At 47.1% G+C, this 24,243-nt stretch overlaps 1 protein-coding gene across 4 annotated transcripts in view; it reads right to left on the bottom strand.

Annotated features, from left to right (window-relative positions):
* Positions 1-24,243, bottom strand: part of TTC28 (tetratricopeptide repeat domain 28) — a 108,758-nt gene that overhangs the window by 31,856 nt on the left and 52,659 nt on the right. For all 4 annotated transcript variants that reach the window (XM_041488391.1, XM_041488392.1, XM_041488393.1 and 1 more), the window contains 4 exons: positions 16,291-16,438; positions 14,399-14,671; positions 13,243-13,373; positions 994-1,501 (listed from right to left, as the gene is read on the bottom strand). In XM_041488391.1, the coding sequence (XP_041344325.1) occupies positions 994-1,501; positions 13,243-13,373; positions 14,399-14,671; positions 16,291-16,438 (1,060 nt within the window). The remainder of the gene's footprint in view (positions 1-993; positions 1,502-13,242; positions 13,374-14,398; positions 14,672-16,290; positions 16,439-24,243) is intronic.

The raw sequence follows: 24,243 nt of genomic DNA, 5'->3' as shown, positions 1-24,243 counted from the left end.
CACATCTGGTGCTGTGAGGCAGCAGGAGAAACAGGCTTCACTTCAATGGAACTCAGTCTCTCCCAGCCTGCCAGCAGCATGCCAGTGCTGCTCCTTAGGAGAATGCAGGACTCCTACACCCTAGTATTTCAATGAGTATTTTTGGAAAAAAAAACATAGGATTTGATCCATGTGTCTCTCAACTTACAAGGCAGCAATATATCAGCAGATCCTGCTGGTAAGCTCCCAAAGAAATGGCCAGGTAACAAACCACATCACGTTAGTACAAGAATTACAGTTATTCCTAACTCCTGAAGAGCTCCTCAAATGCATTTTATCTTTTCATTTCCCTTTTGCTGTGAGTTTGTGCTTTCTAGTATTTTTCTAAGGAATTTAATAATTGAACAAGGAATACAGTACAGCAGCACACAATCTGCCAAGGGCCTGTTTAATTTATTAAGGCAGCCTGGTGAAACTGGGTGACGAAGAAGATAGCACACAGCAGAACTTGGCCATCCTAGCAGCAGCTCTCATAGTCTCAGCATTCCATGACAAATTCTGTTGCCACATTGCTCTTCACAGAGAAAAGCAAGGCACAATTCTTCCCAAGGATTTCTGAGATTCACATTCTCTGAACCTCAGAGAAAGGAAAAACACAATTCTTACTTGCTGTGCCTGTGTTGTGCCAAAGTAGAATGCAATATGGAGACTGTTTATCCAAAGTGATGGTGTTTTGTTTCCTTGGCCTATCAGGACCAAGAGTGTTTGTGTGTCAGACTGTTGGTGGACAGTCACGAGAGAGTTACGAGATTGAGTGCAGTGGAGTGCAGTTGTGTGCAGAGTGAGTGCTTGGCAGATTCAGTTTAGATGTAATATAGCGTAATATAGTATAGAATAATATAATATAATAAAGAATTAACTAGCCTTCTGATAAGATGGAGTCCTTCTCATAATTTCTCCCTGCCACGGGGGTCGCTTTGATTCCATAAATTCTGCTCCATGTCAGGGCCTTACCTAGATTGGAGGAGGCTCTGCCTTCAGCAGCTCGGTCCTGCAGGCTCTCAGCAATGTGCAACTGTTCTTCATGGTACTGCTTAGCCCTCTCCAGGTCTTGCATACATCTAGCTGCATGGCCCAGGCCAGCATAAGCTCGCATCTCAATGGCCTTCTCAGCCAGCTCCTGGGCCAACTCCAGCACATAGTTGTGGTAGGACATGGCTTTGTCGAAGTTCCTGCGGTAGTGGTAAGCACTGCCCAGGTTGCTGTAGGCTCGAGCTTCCTCCCGCTTGTTCCCCAGCTCCTTGGCGATCTTCAGGTGTTGCTCGTGGCACTGCACTGCATTTTCAAAATCCCCCATTGCAATGTACACTGCTCCCATGTTGCCCAGCTCCCGCGCCTCGGAGAGCTCATCTTTGGACTGCTTGGCGAGGAGGACACACTGCTTGTGGCTGGCCAGGGCGTTGGGGTAGTCCCCGATGGCGGTGTACACGTGGCCCAGGCTGCTCAGTGCTGAGGATGCTGCCTGCAGGGGTAAGGGAGACAATGTAAGTACAAGCATTCCTGGCAACAAGTCAGATGGCCCCAGTTCTAGAAATCAAAACCATGAGGGGCCATGTTGACAAAAGAATGCAACTACCAACCAGAAAACTGGTTCTCTGCAGCTCTAAACCACTCAGGGCAGCTTCTGTGGAGACAGCAGGAAGGGATGGGATTGACTTGGGAGGACATGGGTTGGACTACCTCTTTCTTTGATGTGTGCAGTGTGTGTTTGTTCCTGGCAGAGGGGAAGGACAGCACTGCAAAGATGCAGAGGCTACTGAGGAGACAGAGAGAGTGATTGCTGTAGTTACCAACATCCTTCCACACCTCTGCTTCACCAAGCACACCATGCTCCAAAGAGCACAGCTCTTATTGTGCAGCATCCTGAGCCCCACACAACCTTGGGAATGCAGAAAAGACAACAGCATTTCAGTAGCTGGAGCCTCTGTCCCTTAGGCACCTCTCACCTAAATATAGTGCTGTGAAAACCTAAGTTCCTATCACCAAGAAACAGCTGTATTTAATAAGAGAAATTATCTGAGAATCAGATTCTTTTGGCCCCTGCATCTTCCAGGATGCAGACCTGCCTTCCACCTGGCAGAGCCAGAGCTCCCAACCAGTCACCAGGGCAAGGAGCCAAGGGCAGGGATGTGCTCCTCACACACCTGCTGCCTCAGCAAGGCTGTTCACTCCAGCTGACCCTGACTCCTCTGCATTTCCTGCATGTGCATTTCCTTTGCTACCCAGCTGCTGCTGTGACCCAGTTTCAAACCTCCCAAAAGGAGCTGTCAGGGTGAGGGCAGCAGCCAGCCAAGGGCTGCCACTCATGGCCCTTGGGCAGTCTTGGCAGTGGCCCCAGCCCCTCCTCAGTGCAGGCCAGAGCAGCTGCTGCTGGAGTGGCCACAGGCAGAGCTGGGACTGGGTCCTGCTCCATGCTGGTCAGACTGGCTGCAGAACTGGGGTGGTCTGGCCCTGGACAGGCTCTTCAGCAGCACAGTGACGTGAATTCTTGGCTGACAATGTGAGGGAGAGCTCTTAGAGGGTTTGAGGGGGCCTGTTTGGAGGCTGCTACAAAACCAACACAAAAATTATTGCTCTGAATTGGACTCCATTTTTACACAAATCTTCATGAAGCTTAATATATACAGAGTATTGAGTCATTTGCAACCTAAGTAGGGAAGCAAAGGGGAAAAACCAGACACATGCAGCCATTTTCCAAAGGGCCAGACCAAAGTGGGGCCCATTACAGGCCTCAAGATGCATCAGAGCTCCCTTCATCCTGATAGAATGCAACGTGCCCACTGCTGTGGAACAAGGCAGCAGCACCCCCTGGACCACGTCAAGCCCAGTACCATGCTGTGAGAACTGACCCAGCCTGGAAGTTCAGGAATTCTGGAAGACTGGCCACCACCAGCAACAGAACTTCTGTTATTGCTGGGAAGAGAATAGAAATGTCTTTCTGGAAAACAAGGAGTCAGTGAAATCTGGTGTCTCCTGGGGCTGCTAAAATAAAAAAAAGTGGACATCCATGCGTGCAGATTGCTGAAGAGATGAGCTCTGGCCAAGAGCCATCAGGCAGAGACTCAGATGATGTTAATGGGCTATGGCTGGGGAAAAGAGGCATAAATGGAAAGCAGCAGATCTCAGATTGTGTGTGCACAAGAGAAACTTGACAGAAGCAGGGACTGCATATCCCGCACATGGGAAGAAATCTTTGGGATGTCTCCTAGAATGGGAAGCAGATGATAGGAATTGAAATTTGTGAGGCTGGAAATGTTTATTCTTAGGGCTCCTAATCCCTTAGCCCAAGAGCATGCCCAAGCTCACATTAAAGACCTAGAATGAAGGGTACAAGCTTGGCAACCATTCTCAGAGCATGCAAAAACACTTGGCTGACATGCCTGAATGCCCAGGGCTGGATTATCTAAACCAGGATGTGGCAGGAGGACTAGTGAAGCAGAAAAGAAAAATAAGTTGAAGGAGACAAAAAGAGAAATAGAAAATAAAGGGTGAAGAACTGATGAAAAATAACACAACTTGATCACAAAGCTGGGGCCGTTTTGTTTTTTGTGGCTCACCCAGACAGACAGACAAGGCAGGAAGGCCACCTCCACCCTCTGATGTGTCCTTCATTCCAATGGTCCTCATGTTTTATTCTGCACTAGCTTGCACTGTTACCTGATCTGAGAACAGCCCTTCTCAATCCTCTGGGAGTCAGCATGAGGACAGCCTGTGGCACTCCTGGCTCCCCCAGGCTGGGGCTGATTTGTACAGCAGCAATCCTCCAGCAAGACAACCATCAGTGCTCTATTTGCTCTGGGGGCAGTAAGGAGAGCTTGCCCTTACAGCAGTGTTTAGGAGCAATTTGGTTATAACATCTGCTGGGAGACTCCAGTGACTCACTTCAAGGGATTAGGAATAGGACTCCAGAAGATAAATTCATGACTGTGGATTTAATAAAATCCTTCACATTAGAGGATCCACTGGGAACCCCAACTGGCTCAGCCCCAAGAGGGATGGGGTGTTCCCACGTCACTGGCAGAGGAGCCCTGTTGTGGCAGGGAGAGCACACGGCTGACACATGGCAAACAGACTCCATCTCTGCTAGCACACACCTCTGCTTGGTAGCAGGGTGATGTGAGACTGCAGCTCCATACCACAGGGGGCTTGCAACAGCAAACAAAGAAAATCAATGTTTTATGTATCTGACAAAGACAAATTTTACAGTGGGGGTTGCTTACACCTCCAATTAAGCAATTTATCACTTTAATAGAAAGCAGATTCTTCTGCCATTGAGCTGAGGCACAGAAGGGAGCTCTGAAAAAGGTTCCTAAGTGCTCTCTTTCTCTCAGAAACAACAGCCAGCTCAGGTTTTTCAGCTGAGTAAGGCAGAGTCTGATGTTAAGCAGATGTGCATGACAGAATGGCACCTAGCAGATTGGAGAGATGCATTCCTTAGGCATTTCACCCTTGCCAGAGAATGGTCATTTCCCAATCATGTTACATTTTAAAAAGTCTTCACCTGAGTGCACAGCCTGCTTAAATAAGAACACTCTATAATCATCCAGAAATGGACAAGGTAATGGAAAATGTTCTGCCTGGTATCTCACTGTAAGGTACCCTTAATCCCTGAACACAGACACTAATTAAGACTGATCAGAGACGGAGCATGCCCTGCTTCATGCTGCTTCTTTCAACTTTCCTTCTCCCTCTGGGCACAGAGTAACAGCAGCTTGATCCTACAGATGTAGTGGAACTGTATCCAGCAGATTACCATGCATATTCATCCCAGCTGTACTGGGGGCAGGCAGAAGCACCTCTGAAAGCCAGAGTACCTCCTCATCCACAGCCCACCACCCCTCACCTGCATGCCCTTGCTCTTGAATGCAAGCAAAGCTGTGCTGGTTCATTGAGAGTGCTCTGAGGGTATTGAAGGGAGCAGATTCTTCCAGAACAGACAAAGAGCTCTGAAAGCACAGGCTGAGTGCTGTGGGTGTCACCACACACAGTAAAATCTCACTGTGCCCTATGCTGCTAGAACTGTTCCAGGTAGGAAGGGCTCAGGATAAATGACACCAGGGACACATCCCAGCTCCTTCTCTGCAGGAGCTGTTTGTTTTACAGGTAAGGACCAAGTGCTGTGCACACAAACAGGACAGCACTGTGATGGGAGTAGTTCCAGGACCTGCTAAAATGATAATTTGCTGTAAATTGCGCTTTATCTCCACTTCTATTAAGCCTCTTCATCATTTCCTCAGAATCCACAGGTATGTCTCAGCCTGGCTTGGACAGCACCTATTTATGCACAAAGACAAGTCTCACATCCAAACAGAGCAGGAGCCCCATCAAAATTAAAACTTGTCCTTCTCTCCTCCCTTCAAGGAGAGGCTGATGTGCCAGTGCCACATCTAGCTGTTTCCTTTGTGTGCCATGCTTTTGAAAATCAGAAAGGAAGCAGCAGGCAATATCCTCCCCTCTTATACATGATCATACACAGAAAGAAGGAATGGATTTGCTTTTAGGCAATTATTTCCTGGGGGCAAAATACACCAAAATCAATATCCCTGACAATCAATATCCTTAGTTATTTGTAGAAGGTCTCAGTCTTTAACAAAGAAGCTACCAAAGAGGAAACCCCAAAAAAGCCAAAGCCATGGAACAGAAGCACTATTATCTGAAAGCCTGAAAGGAGCTTTGCACCTACTAACTGAAAGAGAACAACCAGAAATTAATGACACAATAGAAAGACTCAAAATACACAGCATAAAGAGATGGTCCTGGTCTCCACTTGATTAATGGGTAAAATTCACAGAGCTGCTGCTCACAACAGAACCTTCCACGGACTGTGCTGACAATTTGCTCCCAGCTCTCTCTGTTTCTACTTGCTCAGGAAATTGTTAATGTTTCAGAGGACTTCTCATTCTCCCTGTTCCATGGCAAAAGTATCACACATAGTACATGAATCCAGGCAAACCTGAGCAGCACTGGGGGTTTGACTGCCAGACCATCCACAGTTGCTCCTCTTCAAGAGGAATGCTGACTCTCACCTGCTCATTTGGAGATCAAAATAATGCTGCTCCATTCCACTGACTCCATCTCCTCCACTATCATTTACGAGCAAGGTGCCTAGCACTGCCCAGAACACTTGTAAAAGTAAACCTGGGCTACACCCTTAACAGAATAGTTTTGACCAAGTTAGCAGGGTTTTGCTGGAAAGCTGAAGCAACAACTATTTCACTCCATTTTTAGGAGTAAATCTGTCTATCACTCGTACTGACCAGGCACTGTGGGAACTGGTGCAACACCCCTCACCATGTGGTGCTGGGGACCTGGGGGAGTGGGCTGCCTTTCTGGGTGGGCTCTGCAAAGCTCCACTCATTCCTCAAAGAATTCACAAAAAAAACACCAGCCTAAGAACACTGCAAAGAGATCTCATCATTGAGCCTACACATCACCTGGGGCTGATCTATCTTTACCCCAAGTAGCCCAAATTTTGTCGCTTTCTGGACATAATCTAAAAGGCTCCTGTGTGCAATCACTTTAGGGGGAGGATGGCTGACTTGACATTTTTAGTGGTGATGTAAGTATTCCTCATTTAAAACCACAAGCTTCTCCATGGTGGTGACCCTGAGGAGTGACTCATACCCTGGTCAAAGTCAGGAAGAATAAGCCAGCAAGTCACAAACTTGGATCTAACAAGTTCAGAGCAGGCAAAGAAAATATCAACTCCTACAGCAGTGTGCTGACCTATGCCAACCCTCACTACTCTTGTTCATAAGCTGGACATCCCCTCTCTGCAAACTCAATACAGAGGAAAAAGCCCTGGCTGAAGTGGACCTCCTGAAAACCCAGAGAGTGCTGCAGCTCTTGCATGAGTTTTCTGCTTCATTTCTTTTACTGCAGCCAGGTCCAGGCCTTAGCAGTGTGCTGAGCTTTGCAGACACTGTGAAAGTAAAACCAGAAGACTGCATTTCCTTCAGCTAAAATCCATGTGCTGTGGAGGTCAAATGGGGACATTTAAAGGAGATCCTCAGGAAGTATTACATTTCCCTCTTGAGTCACAAGTCCAAACAAAACAAAGCATATGGCCTTTTAGTGCATTCCCAAATTTCCTGCACCAGTCAGATTTCTCTTCCTTCTGCTTAATCCTATCACTTTTGAACCAGACAAACCTGTATGAATCCTGTCAAGCTGACTCTAAAAAAACCTGCTAAAGACAGAAAGGGAAAGGCAAAGAATTTATACTCTCAGATATAAATCCAAATGCTGAAGGTCAGGCTCTAAGGCTGATTCACATCACTGAACTCATCCTTTGAGGCACGCAGGTGATTCAGTCCAAGCTGTAATGCAGCACTAGTGGACCCACAATTACAAATAAACTCCAAAGGTAAGTGTTCTCCCAGCAGCTGGCACTCAGCCTTCCTCCAGGGTACAAGGCAGTCTGCCCTGGATCCCTAATAAAGCAAGACTGCTGTCTGCACTGAGAGGCTGGAATAATTTCCTCATCACAGCCTGTCTCTGACATCTCAGTCTATGTTTCCAGGCATGACAAACTGCTTTAGCCTGAAGACTCTTTCCAGTTCTCATTTGTAAGGTATTTATATCCTGTCCTCATTTTCCAGATTGTTTGCAAATATAACAAAACAACTGTGGTCGTAAGATTTTCAGATTTTTCCTTTCTAAAAAATGTGGCAGCCCCAGGGCCAGACCACCTCTTTGTATGGCTGAGAGCCACACACACCCCACAGGCAGGGACATTGCCATGGGCTCCCTCGTGCTGCAGCTCATGAATGGATGAGATTCTCCACACCCCATCCAAGACTGCTGGTAAGGAGCACATCCTCTGTGAGATCTGACTCAGAAGAACAGAAAAAACCCCATTCTGCTGCTCCAAACCAGAATTCATACAAGTTCAGGGAGAAGGCTGAATCCATACAGCCCTGCTATTGACTGAAGTGGCTTTACAGACAAAGCAGGGCTGGAGGGACACCTGGAAAGCATTTCCCCTTCCCCTCAGGAAAGGGCAGAAAACCTTGGCTTTACAGAATTTACAGATTTCATTAGAAAGGAATGATCTATCTTTCCTTCTGCATCTCCTTCTGGAAACAAGAGGGTGAAATTTGATCTTTGATTTGCACAGCCTGAAGCAAGGAGCTGCACTTTACCAAATGTGGGAGCTTTATACTGAGTTTCATTGCTTTGAAGGAGACTGGGAAAAACGACCAAAACTGCAAACCTAAATAACTACCAGTGGCTGAGCTGCTCACAAAGTATGTTCAAACAGTTGCAGAATGTTCAAATTCTCAACTGAATCCAACCAAGGATTATGTCTGCCCCAGTAACCACGCTCCCTAATACTCCTCCTCCAGGGATGCCAGTGCTTGGTGACCCCTCCCAGCCATGGCTCCAGGTACATCCAGGTACATCCAGCTCCATGGCAATGCCCTCTGTAGGAAGCAGAGCACTCCGCTGCATTCTGGAGTCTCCTGGGCTGCAAGCCCATGGTTTCTCTTTCCAGTGAGAATTTCTGCATTCTGGTATTTCCCCTGCCACACAAGAACCCTCATAGATATGCCAGAGCAAGGTGACACAGAAAACCCACCAAAGCCTGCTTAATAAACATCTTTCGTCTGTGCTACTTAACTACCCAGTTCTAATTATAATCTTCATCATCCCCATTTCCTGCAAATAGTCAGCCATTCTGAACAAAATCTGCTGAAGCTGCAAACATGAACTCTGCCATACATTTGCAATCATTTTAAAAAGCATCTTGAGACAGCAAAACCTGGCTCATCAACTTACTGAGCACACCCACCTGCTGCAGAGAATTCCCAGAGCCACAGATGCTCATGGAGATGTCCAGGGCAGCAGCCAGAGGCTGATACAAAGGGTCAGTAACAAGAGGGCACTGAGCCCCAGCAGTTCTGCACCTTTTCCTTCCACAAACAGCTGCTTCCAGAGGGAGGTGGGGGGAAATCCCTTCAAAACCAGGCCAGGAATGGTTGCTACAAGCTGTTGGCCATCATGAGTCAACCCAGGGGCAAGACAGTACTGACACAGTCTGTCAGCTCTCTGCCCTTCCCTCAGCCACACCCCTGAGAAAAGGGGTACCAGAAAGTGTTCAGCTGCACCTTCATGCCAGCCCTAGGGAGAATTCAGGGATGCAGACAATCCTCTTTCTCACCCAACACTTCTGTTCACTCCTGCATGTTGAAGAGAGATGCTGCACCCCAGGGAAAAGCTCAGTTCAGCTCAAAGCATGCCTGCCAGCCAGCACAGAGGGGCTGCCAGCACCCAGTGGCTTTCTGGCAGCAGCATCCTTCCCAAGAGCTCCACGCTGGCAGCACAAGCCCTCATTTCATGATGGTTAGTTTATGATCTTGCCATACTGCCCTGCTATTTCTGAACAGCGGGGCTGTAATCGAAGGCGTCTGAGGGCCCAGGAGAGAAGGGAGCTATTAGACTGAGGGTTCCTGTGGTGTCCATGGCCTCTGCATGGCAGGATTCAAGCACAGCCTTGCGAGGGTTTGGACACTGGACCCACAAGAAGGGGCTCCACAGCTTTCCTTTTCCTGTCCATTTCTGCTTGTCAGCCACTCACAGCTCCAAAACTCAAGTGTTACTTCTCTAAATGAAATGGTCTGGAAGGAACACAGGGCCTTCGAAATGGTCATCAAGAAGGGCCACCCCAACCTGTCCCTAGAAATCACACATCACAGGCTCTACACTGGAACTCTGGCCTTACAGAATTCCTAATACAACACAGTTCTGGACACCTGAGCTAGCAGTGAAAAGGGACACAGGGGACTAGTGTTACAGGCATAGAAAGATTTCACATTTACATTTTGATTCCATTCTTTCCTCTGATCCTGGCATAGCTCATCAACTGCATAATCCTTGAATAAATCACAGCTTGTGATATGGCATCAACACACCCTACCTACATGAGTTACCTGACGGTTTCCAGAAGATTAGGCTACCTGGTGTTAAAATCAAAGCAATTAATTCAGAAATAGAGTATAGACATAACACTCAGCACCTGCATTATGGGCTGGTGTAACTGCAGCCCTTAGACCACTCTGAGGAGAAACAGGCTGCAAGCTTCTGCTGCTCATCAGAGCCAGCTTTTGTGACAAGAAAAAGACAACAAGCTAAAATAATGTGATGCAGTCTTCCCTGCTAACATCATCTGCCACTCCTCCTCTGGCACATTCCAGCACCTTGGCTGCTGCTTTGGGGAACCTCTCTTTGTACAACTCCCAGCACTTTCATGAGTACTAAGCAGAGACTGGAAAAAAGAGCAGCAGCCTGAGCTACCAGAATGGGATTTCCTTGGCAAGTGAACTGCTGGACAGCAGTGCTGACATTTCATACAAAGAGCACAGAACATGAGGCTGCTGCTGCTCTAGGACAGCTGCCACTCTTTATCCATCTTTATCAATCAGCAAGGAAGTAAAGACTACATTTCACTCCACTGCAGCCAGGTCTGCTCAGAATGGAAGTTCTTGTTTCTGCTCAGTGGCAATTACCCCTGCACAGGCAGCAGTTCCTTCCTGCAGGACAGGAGTGGGTGAACTCCAACAGCCTGCAGCTGGCTCTGAATGAGTGAGGAAAAGACAAGAACAGGGGCGCAACCAGCCCAGGAAAGTTTTATTTTCCACCTCTGCACAAATTGCAGGGCCTTAGCTGGAGCTGGTGCCAAGAGAGATGCCCAAAGATCAGCTCCTGAGGTGCACACAGGCCCTGAGCCAGGGTCCTGCAGCTCCCTGCCCATGTGTTCCCTCTGAGCTCAGACGGGCTGTGAGCACCCTCCTCACTCAGGATGGGATGGTTACACTTTGTACTGCTGCCATGGGGCTCCACAACGAGTGATGCTCACCCTGCCACCAGTGACATGGCTGAAGCAGGGACAGGAATAGCCACAGAACTAGCTCGCTTGAATTTCTTGACCAGCTGCTGAAGCTGGTAAAAAAATCCAACCCATTCCTCACCTGAGATGGCTGTTTCATGGTGCCCCTCCCAGCACCTCACTAAGAACTATTCTTCTCCCTCACCTGCACAGACCAAACCCACACTTGTGTTCAAACCCCCAAATTCCCTCTTAAGACACTACAGGTATGCCAAATCCCAGCAACACCTGCCCCATGCTCTCTCTGGACACAAGTACAGCAAAACAGCTCTAACTTCTCCCCACACTGACTGAAAGAGCAAATGGCCTGCCTGGACACAGCCTGTGTTTGTAACAGGAGCTGCACAGACTCCGTGTGCCAAGGAAGAAAAACATGTAAAATCTTGGGTCTCTGTGAGCAGCTGAGATGCTTCCCTGTTCAGCTGACAGCTCTCCTTCTGCATGGGGGAGGACAGACCTGAATGCTCCAAACAGACCCTCTGCAACCTCCTCCTCCATTTATGGGCAGCACTACCCAGCAAACATTTGTTCCAGCAGCCTCAGAACCCGACAACCCCTCCAAAGACAGCAGTGTCCCATACAAAGGAGCACTTTTTACCTTTTCTGCCAATTCTCTGTACAGTCAGGGGTAAAACAATTACCTCATTACAGTCACACACCGAATTCCCTTCTGCTGGAATTCACATCAGCCCTACTGCAACTTTATAACATTTGCATTATAAAAATGTCTGCAAAGGAGGCCAAGAAAAACAGCTTTTTGTTCAGAGGAAGCTCTGTGGTCAAGATGATGTCATCAGAAAGCGCCAAATTAATTTCCTGTGGTTACATCCTACAGGAAATCCAAGAAGCTCAGCTTTCTTGCTAAACCAAGTAGTCATTTGTTGTCAATAACTGTTAATTATGTGCCCAGATGTGTCATGAACTAAGGACTATTACCATTAGCCCTCATTCCCTGGACTCCCCTCAGTGAGATCTGTTTAAATCAATGGGCTGAAGACCAGGCAAAATGCTCCAGCCCCACATCCCAGGTCAGCCTGGGGTTCTGGGGCTGCTGTGCTCTTGCCAGCACATCAACTCCCCTGCTGCTGCCTCCATGCCCCACAACAGGGGATGAAACCCATGGGGATGTTCCATGGGGCAAGAAACCCCACGGGAGAGCAGCAGCCACACAGGTCACTTTGTCAGCAGCAACAGGGACCCTGATCAAGAAAACTCCACAAACAATGACAAGTAACAGCTTTTCTGCTCTTCATGAACAGAAACAAGGAAATCAGGAGTGATTCAGAAGGTTTTCCAGCTGGTAAAATAATCAAGAAAATCTCTAGGAAGTCCCTCCCCCAGCCACAGTCCTTCCACAACCTACTGAAAGGTGCATTTTTCCAAGGCTTACTTGATATTTAACTTACCAAGTTAGTAAAGCAGTAAAGCATTCAGCAAATTCTAGCAGATTTTTTCCACAACTTGCCAATGGGAAATTGATCTTCCTCAGCTTTTAGATCTCCTCCAAAACCACTAGTGCTTACATGAATTCTCACCTGCCCTGCTGTCATGCAATCATCGGTCTCCATTTTCCCACTCACACTAGAGGGGAATCCCTGGAGCAGGGGATAGATTTTGTATCTGTGCACTAAAATATGATTCTGTCCTTACAGTGAACTTTCAGAGAAATGCCTCGGGACAGCCTCCTCAGTCCATGCAGCCCTGCACTGGCAGGGAGCCCAGCAGAAATGAATGGTCAAGGCAAAGCAGATCCTGAACAATTTGTTTTCAGGTTTGCACGGGTTCTTTTTGCTCTCACTGGTGTTTAGACTAAGTGTATTTTATGCAAACACTGGGGACAGGGATCTTGCCCATTTCTTGGCAGGGGAAGGCACAACTTAGGATGCAGTTTAGCAGAGTCCAGGTCAGCAGCACCTGTAACACTGGGAAATGTGCCGAGGACAGCGAGGGCTCAGCTGCAGCAACGTGGTACTGACACTGACCCAGCTGCAGCTCCTACCCCTGGAGCCCAGAGCCTCAGTGCTGCAGGAACACAGATGGTCAGGGAGAGGGAGGCAAAAGGACCTGCTCAGAGCCCAGAGACTAGAGATGGGGGAGGCAAATGGACAACCCAAGCATCCTGCCCCTCACACTTACATATCATATCTACTGGTACAAAGACTTTCCTTAACAAAAGGCAAGTGGACACCCAGGAGGAGAAGTCACAGCTCTCAAATTCTTGGGGTAAAATAGGGCAGACAGACAAGTCATTTTGATCTCTCTGGAAAACCATGCAGTGCAGACTACCAGCTTTGACTGTTCAAAAAGCTTCCTACCTCTCTGTCCTTGAGCTTCATGGCAAGCACCAGCTGATGTCTGTGGTTAGTAAGGGCTTCCCGGTAATTTCCTTTGGAGAAGAATGCAGAGCCCAGATTTCCATGAGCTCGGCATTCTCCTGTCTGGTCACCTGTGTCACATGCAAACAAAACAAAGATTAGGTAATACAGGCACTGCTGGAAGCATCCAGTGGAAAGACTGAAACATGGAATACAAGTGAAGCTCTGGTGTGAGAACCAGCATTAGAACAAACTCATCTTTGTGTTTAATACACAGCCAAACTTCCCTCTTTGCTGGCCTTCAGAAACTTCTACAGTAGCCATCAATCTTATTTTTAGAACTGTTTTACTTTTTCTGTGGCCTAACCCTTGGCAATTATCCATTCCTCCCTGTTGATTCCTTGCTGGACATTGTGAAGGTCAGACAATGGCCAAGGCCTAGAATAAGCACAAAGCATGGCAGCTTTCTCCAGAAAGCAGTTCTGCAGCACAGCTCAGCTCAGATGTACAAAGTAAACCTACAACCACCAAGAGAGCAGTCCCTATGCTCTCAGTGAACAGTCCTGGCTCAAGCCTTTGGGCATTGTCTCTCCAGCTCTGCACAGCCAGGGCTTTGTCTCACACCTGTCTGCTCTCCTACCGCACCCCACAAAGCCAAATGCTCTCAATGTTGTGCAGAACATACTGAACTCAAGAGGGATTTTTGGATTTGTTTATTTTTAAACACTCTTTGCTCATCATTGTTTCACTACTGATTTGTTCCTTCCCTAGCTACTGCCCCAGAATCTCAGAGTGAGTACTTTTGTCCATCAAATACTTGGAAAAGCAGATGGCTTCATTTAAGACACATGTAAGGTTTCGAGCCCGAGTCAACACAGGGAATAAGAGCAACTCTCACATACATGACATCAGGTAATTAGAAGACCCAGTAAAACCTTCACACACCCACTGATCATCTGCCCCTTCACACAGGCAGGCAAACAGGGATGCACAAACCTGCAGTCTACACATTTGAGAAGCTTCAGATCAGATTTAGCAGCTTGTGAAAACCCACAGCAACCTGAGCATTCAAGAGAGATGCTGATCACTAACCTAGCTCTTGATTTGTTTCACCAGTCCCCACCCAGCACTCCAGGAGTGAAAGGAGCATTCTTACCTAAACTCTTGGCTACGTCCAAGTCCTGCTGCATGTATCCAGTGCTTTTCTCCGTGTTCCCGAGGGACCAGTACGCGCTGCTCAGCGCAGAGAACACCGATCCCCGCAGCTTCAGGCTGCAAGTGCCAATCTTCAGGGCAGCCTCCAGCACCACCACAGAGGCCCCGTGGTGTCCTGCAGTCAGGAGCTCCTGGCCAATCACAGACACCACAACAAAGGGGCTCTTGTCCAGCTTCATCTTCTGCAGTTGTTGGTAGGTGGGCTCCAGGGACTCTGAAACGCAAAACCAAAGACAGAGGTACTCAGCAAATCAAGATATTTGCATCAGGAATCACCTTCACAACTCATCTTGATTTTTTTGTAAACAGATGATACATGAGTTAAAGGCCAGACAGCTCAAATTCAACAAAGATTCATTAAGGGAGCTTGGGGCTCAAAGGTACCATCTAAGATCTGGCACATCAAGATAGATCACCTGGCAAGCTGCTGTTTGCCTTGCAGAAAGCACTTCAGGAAGGCAGCATAAAAATAGAGTTTAGAGCAGTCTCAGCATAGAGCAGTCTCATACTGAGCTCTGAAGTCTGGCCTAATGGCAGAAGGAATACAGAAGATATCTGTGGAATTTTGTAGGAAACTGGAAATAGGCCATCTGCAGCGTCTGAGAGCATTGCAGTTTTTGCTCTTTCAGCACAAACCTTCAGATGAATGTCTCCAAAGTCTGTGCCTGTCCAGATATCCAGGCACATGATGTGTGCTAAGAGAGGTGACCAAAACTGCAGAAAGAAGCTGCTGCTTTCTGCTGGAGACAGTGTTCCTGTGGCACAACAGCACTGGACCTGCCCAACTGCTTCCATTTGTCTAACTGCAGCAGGGAGCACAGTTGATACACAGCTGCAGGGCAGTCAGCCAGAGATCATCCTGCCAAATTTGGGGATGCTCCCACAGAATGCCATATAGCCTGCATTCTAAGCAGCAGCCTCAGTACCTTTGGGTAGCAAATCAAATTGCATTCACCAGGTAACTGCTGTATAGGACAGAAACTTCCAGATGAATTCTTTTTGGAGGATGGAGAAAAACACTGTAAAAAAGCAAATACCAACAAGGATATTTTTTCATTTCAGTGCTCCTTGGCTCCTAAGCCCTGTGGCCCCCAGCACCATCTGCTGAGGAGGACAATTGCCATGTTCCCTCCTGACTAACAGCATTAGGGCACTGCAGCACAAAGCCTGCAAGAGACACAGAGCTAGGAGGAGACAACCCCCTTCCTCTAGAGAAAAAAATCTTGGAAACGGGGACACGATGAAAGAGAGGCAAAACACTGCACAGCTCATATGGCTTCAAGGTCTCTGTGACTGCAAACACTGCTTGAACAGAAGCGAATTAGCAGAGCAGCCTTTTTGCCTTCTGGAATGCTCTGTTTTCAGAGACAGCAGTACCACAGAAAAGCTGCTGATGTGCTCTTCTGGGGCAAACACTGGCCTGGGGCATTTCAGATGTGCTACTCCCAACCTAAACACTGTGGGAAGTTGTTGCAGTAACAACACAGCCAGTGCCACAGCAGCACACACCTCTGCCTGCACTGATACTGGAGAAAGGAAAAACGAACAGGACTTCACGGGACTGCTGTACAAACCCAGTTTGATTCATCTCCAGTGTCCCTCAAGCTGGCTAACACCATCTTACTGTCCCACTTAACCAGAAAGACAGTTTTTTTGTTCCTCCTGTAACTTCAGGCTCCCTTCTTGGCATCCTCCTGACTCGGCAGAGAAGCCAAATCTCGAAATCTTTCCCTCCAGGCCTCCAAGTTTTCCTGTCCTCAGATTCTGGGATTGAAGCTCCCAGCTCTGACTAGCTCAGCAGCAGGTGAGACCTGAGAACCCCCGTGTGCTTACCTCTCATGGGAGACTTCATGGCGGCCTCGACCATGCCGACCAGAAGCTGAAGGCTCTTGGGATCCTGCGCCAGCCCCGAGGCAAAGGCGGCCAGCGCATCCGCATGGCGTCCCAGGTACTGCAGGGCCACGCCCTGACGGAAGTATGCCTGCAGGAACAGAGGCAACACAACGCCCATCACTGAGCAGCACCAACAGGCACAAATAACACAGCTCCTGACCTCATGCTGGTGGACAACAGGCCACACCATGGCACTCTGGCTTCTCTGGTCGCGTGGCTACAATCGCCGCCACCAACACTGCAGTCCGGTCTGTGAAGCCCAGCAGCGTGTACCCCCTCATTGTGATCACCTTTTGAGCTTTAGCAAGGCCTCTGAACTGTTCTGGGGACCAGGGTTGGTCACTTCTGGTCAGGCAAAGCTTTCCCCTTGGACATGGCCAAATATTTCTTAACTACTTATAACCAGATGCTTTTCTCAAGACCCTCCTTTCCAGTCTCAGCTCACACAGCACAGAAGCAACCCAGTTCCTCTCTCATTACCTCTTACTAATGAGTCCAATATCAACATCCAGCACTAGCAGGGCCCAAAATGTACTGAAAGCTCAAGCTGCAGTGAAGCACAACACAAAGATGCAGCCAGGAGCTGAGCCTTCTTTCTCCACTCACATGCACTGAGGCAGACACTGTCCAGCACTGCCCCACTTGCTAAGTGCACTACATATACAACACACACACACAGGTACACTGATCTATACAAGCTTCTTAGACTAAAGCAAGACATTCATAATTCTGAAACTGCTGACAAGATGATTTTTTTTCATTTCTTAATTTTCTAGAAAAACATTAATGGGAACCTGCAGTACCTTCAAAGTAACTTGTATCTCCTATCACCATATATTTCCATTTCTACATCAGCAACATCAATATGCAGCTGCAAAGCATTCCCAAACAGAGCTCCCAAATCTGCACTCATTGGCACACCAGGAGCCTTCACACAAAGCAGGAACTTCAGACACACACTCTGCTCACACAACGAGCACAGGCAAAGTCCTGGCCCTAAGGGTACCCAGAGCTGCCTGGGAGATACTGGGGAAAAATATACAAGATACAGAAAACATAATCCAGTATTTACAAAGTACTCAGGTATTTGTAGCACACACATCTGGACACTGTGTTTGTTATAAAAAGGTCTTGAATCTTTAAGCACCTTCGATGCCTGTTACTCAGGTTTTATCTTCATGTCCAGCTAATACCTTTCAAATGCAAATTTTGCTGCATTTTGAGTTCATTCAAACCTATTTCAATAGCACAAACAAAGAGGATTAAGCATTATTTGTATTATTTAAAAGTGCTTTAAGAACCAATACTGTTCCTTGAGATTGGCTCTCTTGGCTAGGACCTCATCACTCTCTCTTGGTCCGTAATAGCACAGAGATCTGCACTCAAGATACATTAGGTATACATCTCGGAAGTCTTTACTTAAACAGGAGAAATCTTTAATTAATTTTTGAACTCGTTAGAGCATTCAGGCACTTTTGGACTCCAATCCAGGAAGGCAGAGATTAAGAAAAATCAGAAATGATGTGAGAAATTTAGAGACATGAATATTTAATCTCTTTTCCATTAGTAAGTCTTGATTGTAGAACCCCTTTTAATGAATTCAATGAAAGGAAAATGCTTTTCATTAACCTTTAGTATAAATGTGTTCTTATTGAACCAAACAAGCCACTGTACTGGAAACCCAATTCATTGTTAACTAGATTACAAGCATGAAGCTTTAAATCAAAGAAAATACAAGGAACTAACAACATGCAGCAGCCACCAAGCACACGTCCTCCCAGCAGAGTGTGAACTGTCACCTAAATCATGCTGTACACTATTAAGTCTTGTTTTTGCAGAATTACCATCTAATTGCTTTCTTTACTGCCTGATGAGAGGGGGAGTTGGACAGAGCACGACTCTGACTGGGACCTTTCCAGCCCCCAAGGCTGCTTGGTCCAGGACAGCCGTGCCTGCCTGGTTCAGCTCTGCAGAAGGTGGGCACGGACACACAGCCTCCAGCACTGAGCTCCGTGTGCTGCGTGGGCATCTCCAGCACCTTGTGCTTCACTGGCACATCCTGAATGCTGAGAAATGAGAATCCCCATCCTCTGAACCCTGCACATGGAGGGGACACACAGGCTCCAGGTGACAGGAGGAGACAAGACCAACGAACATCCAGTTCAGTTCCGCATATTCTGAACATCCTTTATGGAAAGGGCTTTTATCCGCTCCCCACATCTATTCCTGGAAGTGCCCCTGGAAACTGCTTAATTTGAATACAAACACAACATTCAAAGCCCAAAAGAGAACCCTATTAATCATAGCAGAAAGTACAATTTTGGCCTATTTTTCTCCTGCAAAAAACCCTTCCTTCCTTCCTCTTCCAGTTTCCAGCACACACAAGAATGCTCCCTGCACATTGTGTTCCCCATGGACCTTTAACTAAATAAATAAAAGCATTCACATCACCTATTTCCTCCCCAAGAGGCACTCACAAGTTAGTTTAGCATTGGAATGAAGACACTGTATCAAGGGGAAAAGTCTGCAAAGAGGAAATGGTGAGAATCACCCTTTGGAAGAGGAGAGGAAAAGGGAAGGCAGGGAGCCAGCAGCGGCAGCTGAAGGAATGAGCCAAGGAGCAGCTCCTGGTCCCGACACAGACAGAGCCTTCCCCTGCTGAGCGAGCTTTAAATTTTAAATCACATTATGTGAAGATACTACAGTGCTCACTCTACAGTAACACTTACATTAATTTTCCAGTGATCTCAAGTAAGAAAAAGCTATCAATTCCTTTTAAGAAGATTAAAGCAAGGAGAGAGACAATGTTTCACTAAAGACAAGACAGAAAACAGCAGGTGTTTTCTAACCTGGCTCTCTGCATTCTCATTGTCTCAATACAGACAGCTGGAACCATCTCTCTCATTTTTGCAGTCCCTGCACCACACTTTCCAGGAACAAGGCACTGTGCAAGAAGAAAGCCTCATTCTCAGCTGGAATTTGGCACCAGATGCATCTCCCTCAATGGGAATTATTTTCCCCTGTCCTTGTTTTAGCAGGATGGACACAGCTGTGCTGTTCCCACCTCCAGTCCCAGCATGTCAGGGGTTCCCAGCACCCACCCCTCCAGCCTGAGCTCTGCCCAGCACACCCACTGCCTGCAGAAGGACAGGGAGAGCAGCTCTCGCCAGCAGGAACCCTTTGGGAAAGGAAGAGGATTAGAGTCCAAAGCAGCTCTACAAAGCTGCCCATCTCATCAAGTCCCTGATTCTACGTTGTAGAGGCTGTTCAGTGAGCATTCCCACACATCTCTGAGAATCAAACACCAGTGCAGGCTCACACTGCCAGGTGGGCTCAGCTTTCTGCACAACAGGCTGAGCTTCTGCCCACTTACCCAATTTCATACAGCCAAGGGAAGGAGGGAGGACAAGAAATAGATAGAGCTTTTTATCCATAACACCTTTGAAAGCACTGTTGATATTCTGGAGGCAAAAATAAGTTATTCTAATTAATTAACTGGCAAAATATATTTGGCACTTGAGACTTAGGAGCCATGAAAAACACTGCTGCTGTAACAGATGCTGCTCACACTGCTGGCCTCAGGACAGAACCCAGCCAGGTGAAGTGGCATCACTCCCAGCACAGTACCCAAAGGGGAATAAGTCTTCCTACCTCATTCAGGTTTTGCCACCCATTTTTGCAGATTTGCCTCCTTGCCCCATGCTTTTCAGAACACTCCATGTTTTCATGGTTGGAATAAAGTTTTTAACTGCTTTTCCTATCCTCAACATAATTCTACCAAGCTTGTATGAGCATGAGAAGAGCACAGCACAGCCAGCATTGCCTGAGCAGGCACAGCCCCTCTCTGCAATTCTAAGCACAAGTCCCACGTTTTCTGCCCAATTTATTGACCCATATAGTTTCTGTACACAGCAGTATTTTCCACATGTGTTTATTACAGCCCATCTAATGGAAAAGGAAAATGTCTGTCTTACTAAGAGCAGCCACTGGACTGATAGCTGCAGCGTCCAGGGAACACAAATAAACATGCTTATTAGCTTTTTTGATCCTCATCATTTGAGATCCCATCTAGACCCTGAATACTAGATTTCCCTGTGCAATCTGAAACAGGATTAGAATGCAAATATCATAACTGAACGGCCAATATCAAGAGGGGAGCTGAAATTTTTATTAAATCTTCTGATATCAACATGCAAGAACTGTTTTAGGCAACAGTAATTGGTTTATAATTAATAAGAAATATACAACAAAGATAAAAATATAGTACAAAGACACAGCATGTAAATAATGAATGGCACCTTTAAGTTCCCCAAGATTTTGCCAAATAAAACCAAGTCAAGGTCCTGCCTACAAGGAATGCAGCGACAGACTGTACATTTGGGATCTCCCCTCCCTGCTCAGGAGCTCCTGTGCCTCCCCCTGCATCCCCCCTTTCTGCAGGGATCCCACTGCCATCACAGGCCACCCTGCCCTGCCAGGCTCACCCGGTCCCTCTGCCACCAAACCTCACCCCACAGGCTCACAGACAGGGCACAGTGCTGGCCAACATTAACTGGATAACAGAGACAGAGGAACAAAACTGGAACAGCATCAGAACAACTTGCAGAAGAAAATTCCTGTCAAACAAACATGGAAAACTTGAGAAAAAGCACCTTGGTCTTAAACAAAGGCTGCCATTGTACACAGGGGAGGAAACTCAAGCCACCCTCGTGCTGCTGTCAGCTTCAGATCCTGGACAGTCGGCCATGGGGGCAGGAAAGGCAAACACACAGAAAATGCTTCTTCCATAATGCTCCCTTGGTTTGCCAGATCAGGAGAAGATGCCAAAATCAGCAGGAACAATCTCTGATGCATTTAATGCCTGTTCTCAGTGTTCAGAACACCTCTCGTGCAGTGAGAGCCGCTGCCCCCCAGGGCTGCCCGTGCCAGCTGTGCCCACGGCTGACCAGAGCTTGCAAGGGACCAGCAGAAGGGAGGCAATGTGTGAACAGCTGCCACAGCTTCTCAGGGCCAAGCACCAGGTTGGATCCATCCTCTCCCCTTGTAACTGTTTTACAGCCAAATTTTAGAGAAAAATACGGACAAATCTCTGCTGTGGGATTTCAGGAATGTGAGGAGAGGGAAGACTGCACTTTAATTCAGAACACATGTAGCACATGCATAAATACTGCTGCTGACCACACGAGCTGAATTCTTGCTTTCCCAAAATTAAGGTTGCACCCCAGGTAACACATTTCCTTCACAATCCTACATCTGGCTGACACCTGAACCACAGCTGTCAGCCTGCCCTGGAGAATCAGCACAACAGATTTGTTGTCTCTGCAGCTTTGTTTCTTTATTTTCTACCTGTTTCAAGATGCCTCTTACAGAACTACACTATCTAGAAATGGGAATTTCCTCTAAGACCCATGGAGCATATAGAGAAAAACAAGATGGGTGTGTATGTATAAAATATCTTGCCTGGTTTTATCCAAAGAGCATTTAATCATTCTTATTAACTGTGCTTCCACTACCTGCTAATGGGATTCTGTGCACAGCTCACTTGCCCACCTGGAATAAATCAAATTTAATCAGTAAATAAAGAGTCAAACCTTTGTTTACTTAGTTGAAGTCAACAGCCCAGCTTCTCACAGAGCTTATCCTTGTTGCTCCTTTCTCACATGCTTCAGGCTTACTCTAGGAACAGCAGCTACATCCTGGAACCCCTCTTCAGATGACATCCCTCTCCTTCCCTAACAGCAGGTGCCAGCAGGCAATCTTCCTGTCTCTATCAGCTACAACTCTTAACCACCACTTAACAGCAAGAACCAGCTATGAGTGGAGGGAGGAAAGTGCTCTGGAGGAGTAACAACCAACCTGTCAGTGCCCAGGTACAGCAGCAGGAAAACAGAAGCAGCCTCCTCTGCCTGAGGCCAACAGGCACAGCACTGCAGCATCTGCTACAGCTCCTCCACAAGGAGGACAGGGACAGTTTGGGACAATTTTTGTCTAAAAAACTTTTTTCAGAATGGCAGAAGAAAAGATAGGCCACTTTTCATCCTGCTCAGAAGTAACACCAGTCTTTGTAAGATATTATTAGATATTTAACAGATACAAAACTTAAACTAAATGGATTAGCTGACACCTGTAGGTGGCTTCTCAGGGAAGCCTGGGGCAGAGGCAGGGCTTGAACACCATTATTACCTGGTGCTTAGTTTACTTTCAGCACTGTACCATGATCTAAATTGTAAATTTACTTCTTTTCCCCAGTCCAGGTACTCTTCCTCTGGACCCCAATACTGGGCCCTCTTGGCTTCACTCTCCATCCATAAAATCCCAATTATCCTACCTCCTCCTGGTCTTAGCTGCTGTTGGATTGCTGTGAGTCTGAAAAGCATTTAGGGTTGTTTTGGAAACACTCTTGTCTGCACTGAGACAAGATACAGCAGAGGTAATTTAACAACCCTGTAACAACTTTGGTGAAGGTACTTCACCCAAATGACTCAAAACCTTTCTAACTGCTGGAAGTCAGATAGACTTTGATCAGCAAATGGTGATTTGTGTGTAACAAGAATGAGTGAAGTGCAATATTTCAAACTAGCATTTCAGGATTTTAACATAGTTTTTCCAACATAGCAGACAGACTCCACAAGAGCAACACTCTGCATGCAACCAACTGCATGCACTCAAAAGAGAAGCACCCTGAGAGCCACCAGAATTACACTGGGCTTTGTGGAAAACAAGCCTCAAAGCCACTTCCTTATCACCCATCTCCACGGGTCCATTCTCAAGACTGCCCTCATCTTAAGCTACATCCTTTCTTACCAGTGAAGTAGGAAAAAATCTGAGCAGTACAACCCCCAGGAGAGCAGAGCAGAAGACAAAAGTAAGATGAAATTCACAGCAGTTAGAGCACAGGAGAGCAGTGACTGCAGGTGGGGGCTGCAGTGTACCTGCAGCAGGGAGCTGTTCCATGTTCCCTGGAGGAGCAGCTGATGCTCAGCAGGGGCTGTGACAGAGGAGCCCAGCACACACCTACTGCAGACATCTCCTGCCTCTTGGCTCACCCTGCCAGCGCCCAGCCAGCTCTGCCTGCCAAGGACAAAGCTGATGACAGGGGAGAGGGGAAAAATCAAATTTGCGAAAGTACTAAATATATAAATCTCTTTGGCCCAAGTGAACGTGGGAAAAATTCTTCAGCAGGGGCGTCCCATTCAGCAAGTTTTGCCAGATCATTACTCTTGTAATGCAAAGGGGAAAAACATCAACACCATGTTTCCCTACAATGATTCGCCTCCTTTATCACAGATCTCTGAAGCACCAAGTAATTTAGTAGTTGCTATGGAAACTGCTAGTTTTATTGAACAGCCCTGAAAGGGTCAAGAGGTACCATCAAACTGGCCAATTGTAAATTATTTCCCTGCTAAACATCTGCTTTATTTTAGTTGCCCTACCACTTCTCTGTTTTGCTGTTAGAACAGTATCTGGATGGACTCCAGAATAGGTGTCATTCTTCAGTGGGGTTGCAAGAGCCAAGTCCAAAAATAGCCATTTTCATTTTCTAATACACCGTAAAATCCTTCAAACAATGGAGCCCCACTGAGGGCAGAATAGCACAGGACTGGGGACTCTTCCCTCTCACACACATCAGCACCAACTTGAGGCAGTGGTAACCAGCACAAAGAGCTGGTTTTCACCATGATCCCCGGGGTTTTCACACGGCTGCTTGCACCAGCCACAAGATGAACAACCCATCAGACTGATCCACTTGTGCCTTCAGAAAAGGGACAAAACTGCACTAGAAGAGCACCCTGCCCTTCTCAGCAAGAACCCAGCTCTTCTCAGCTTTGCAACTCCAAGAAAATACAGTCTCCTTTGCCAGCAAGGGTCTGTGCTCTAGGAACAGAAAACATT

This window comes from Pyrgilauda ruficollis, unplaced genomic scaffold (assembly GCF_017590135.1).
Source record: "Pyrgilauda ruficollis isolate IOZ18807 unplaced genomic scaffold, ASM1759013v1 scaffold9, whole genome shotgun sequence".
NCBI lineage: Eukaryota > Metazoa > Chordata > Aves > Passeriformes > Passeridae > Pyrgilauda > Pyrgilauda ruficollis.
The sequence above is the reverse complement of the archived record's forward strand: the minus strand, read 5'-3'. Positions and strand labels throughout refer to the sequence as shown.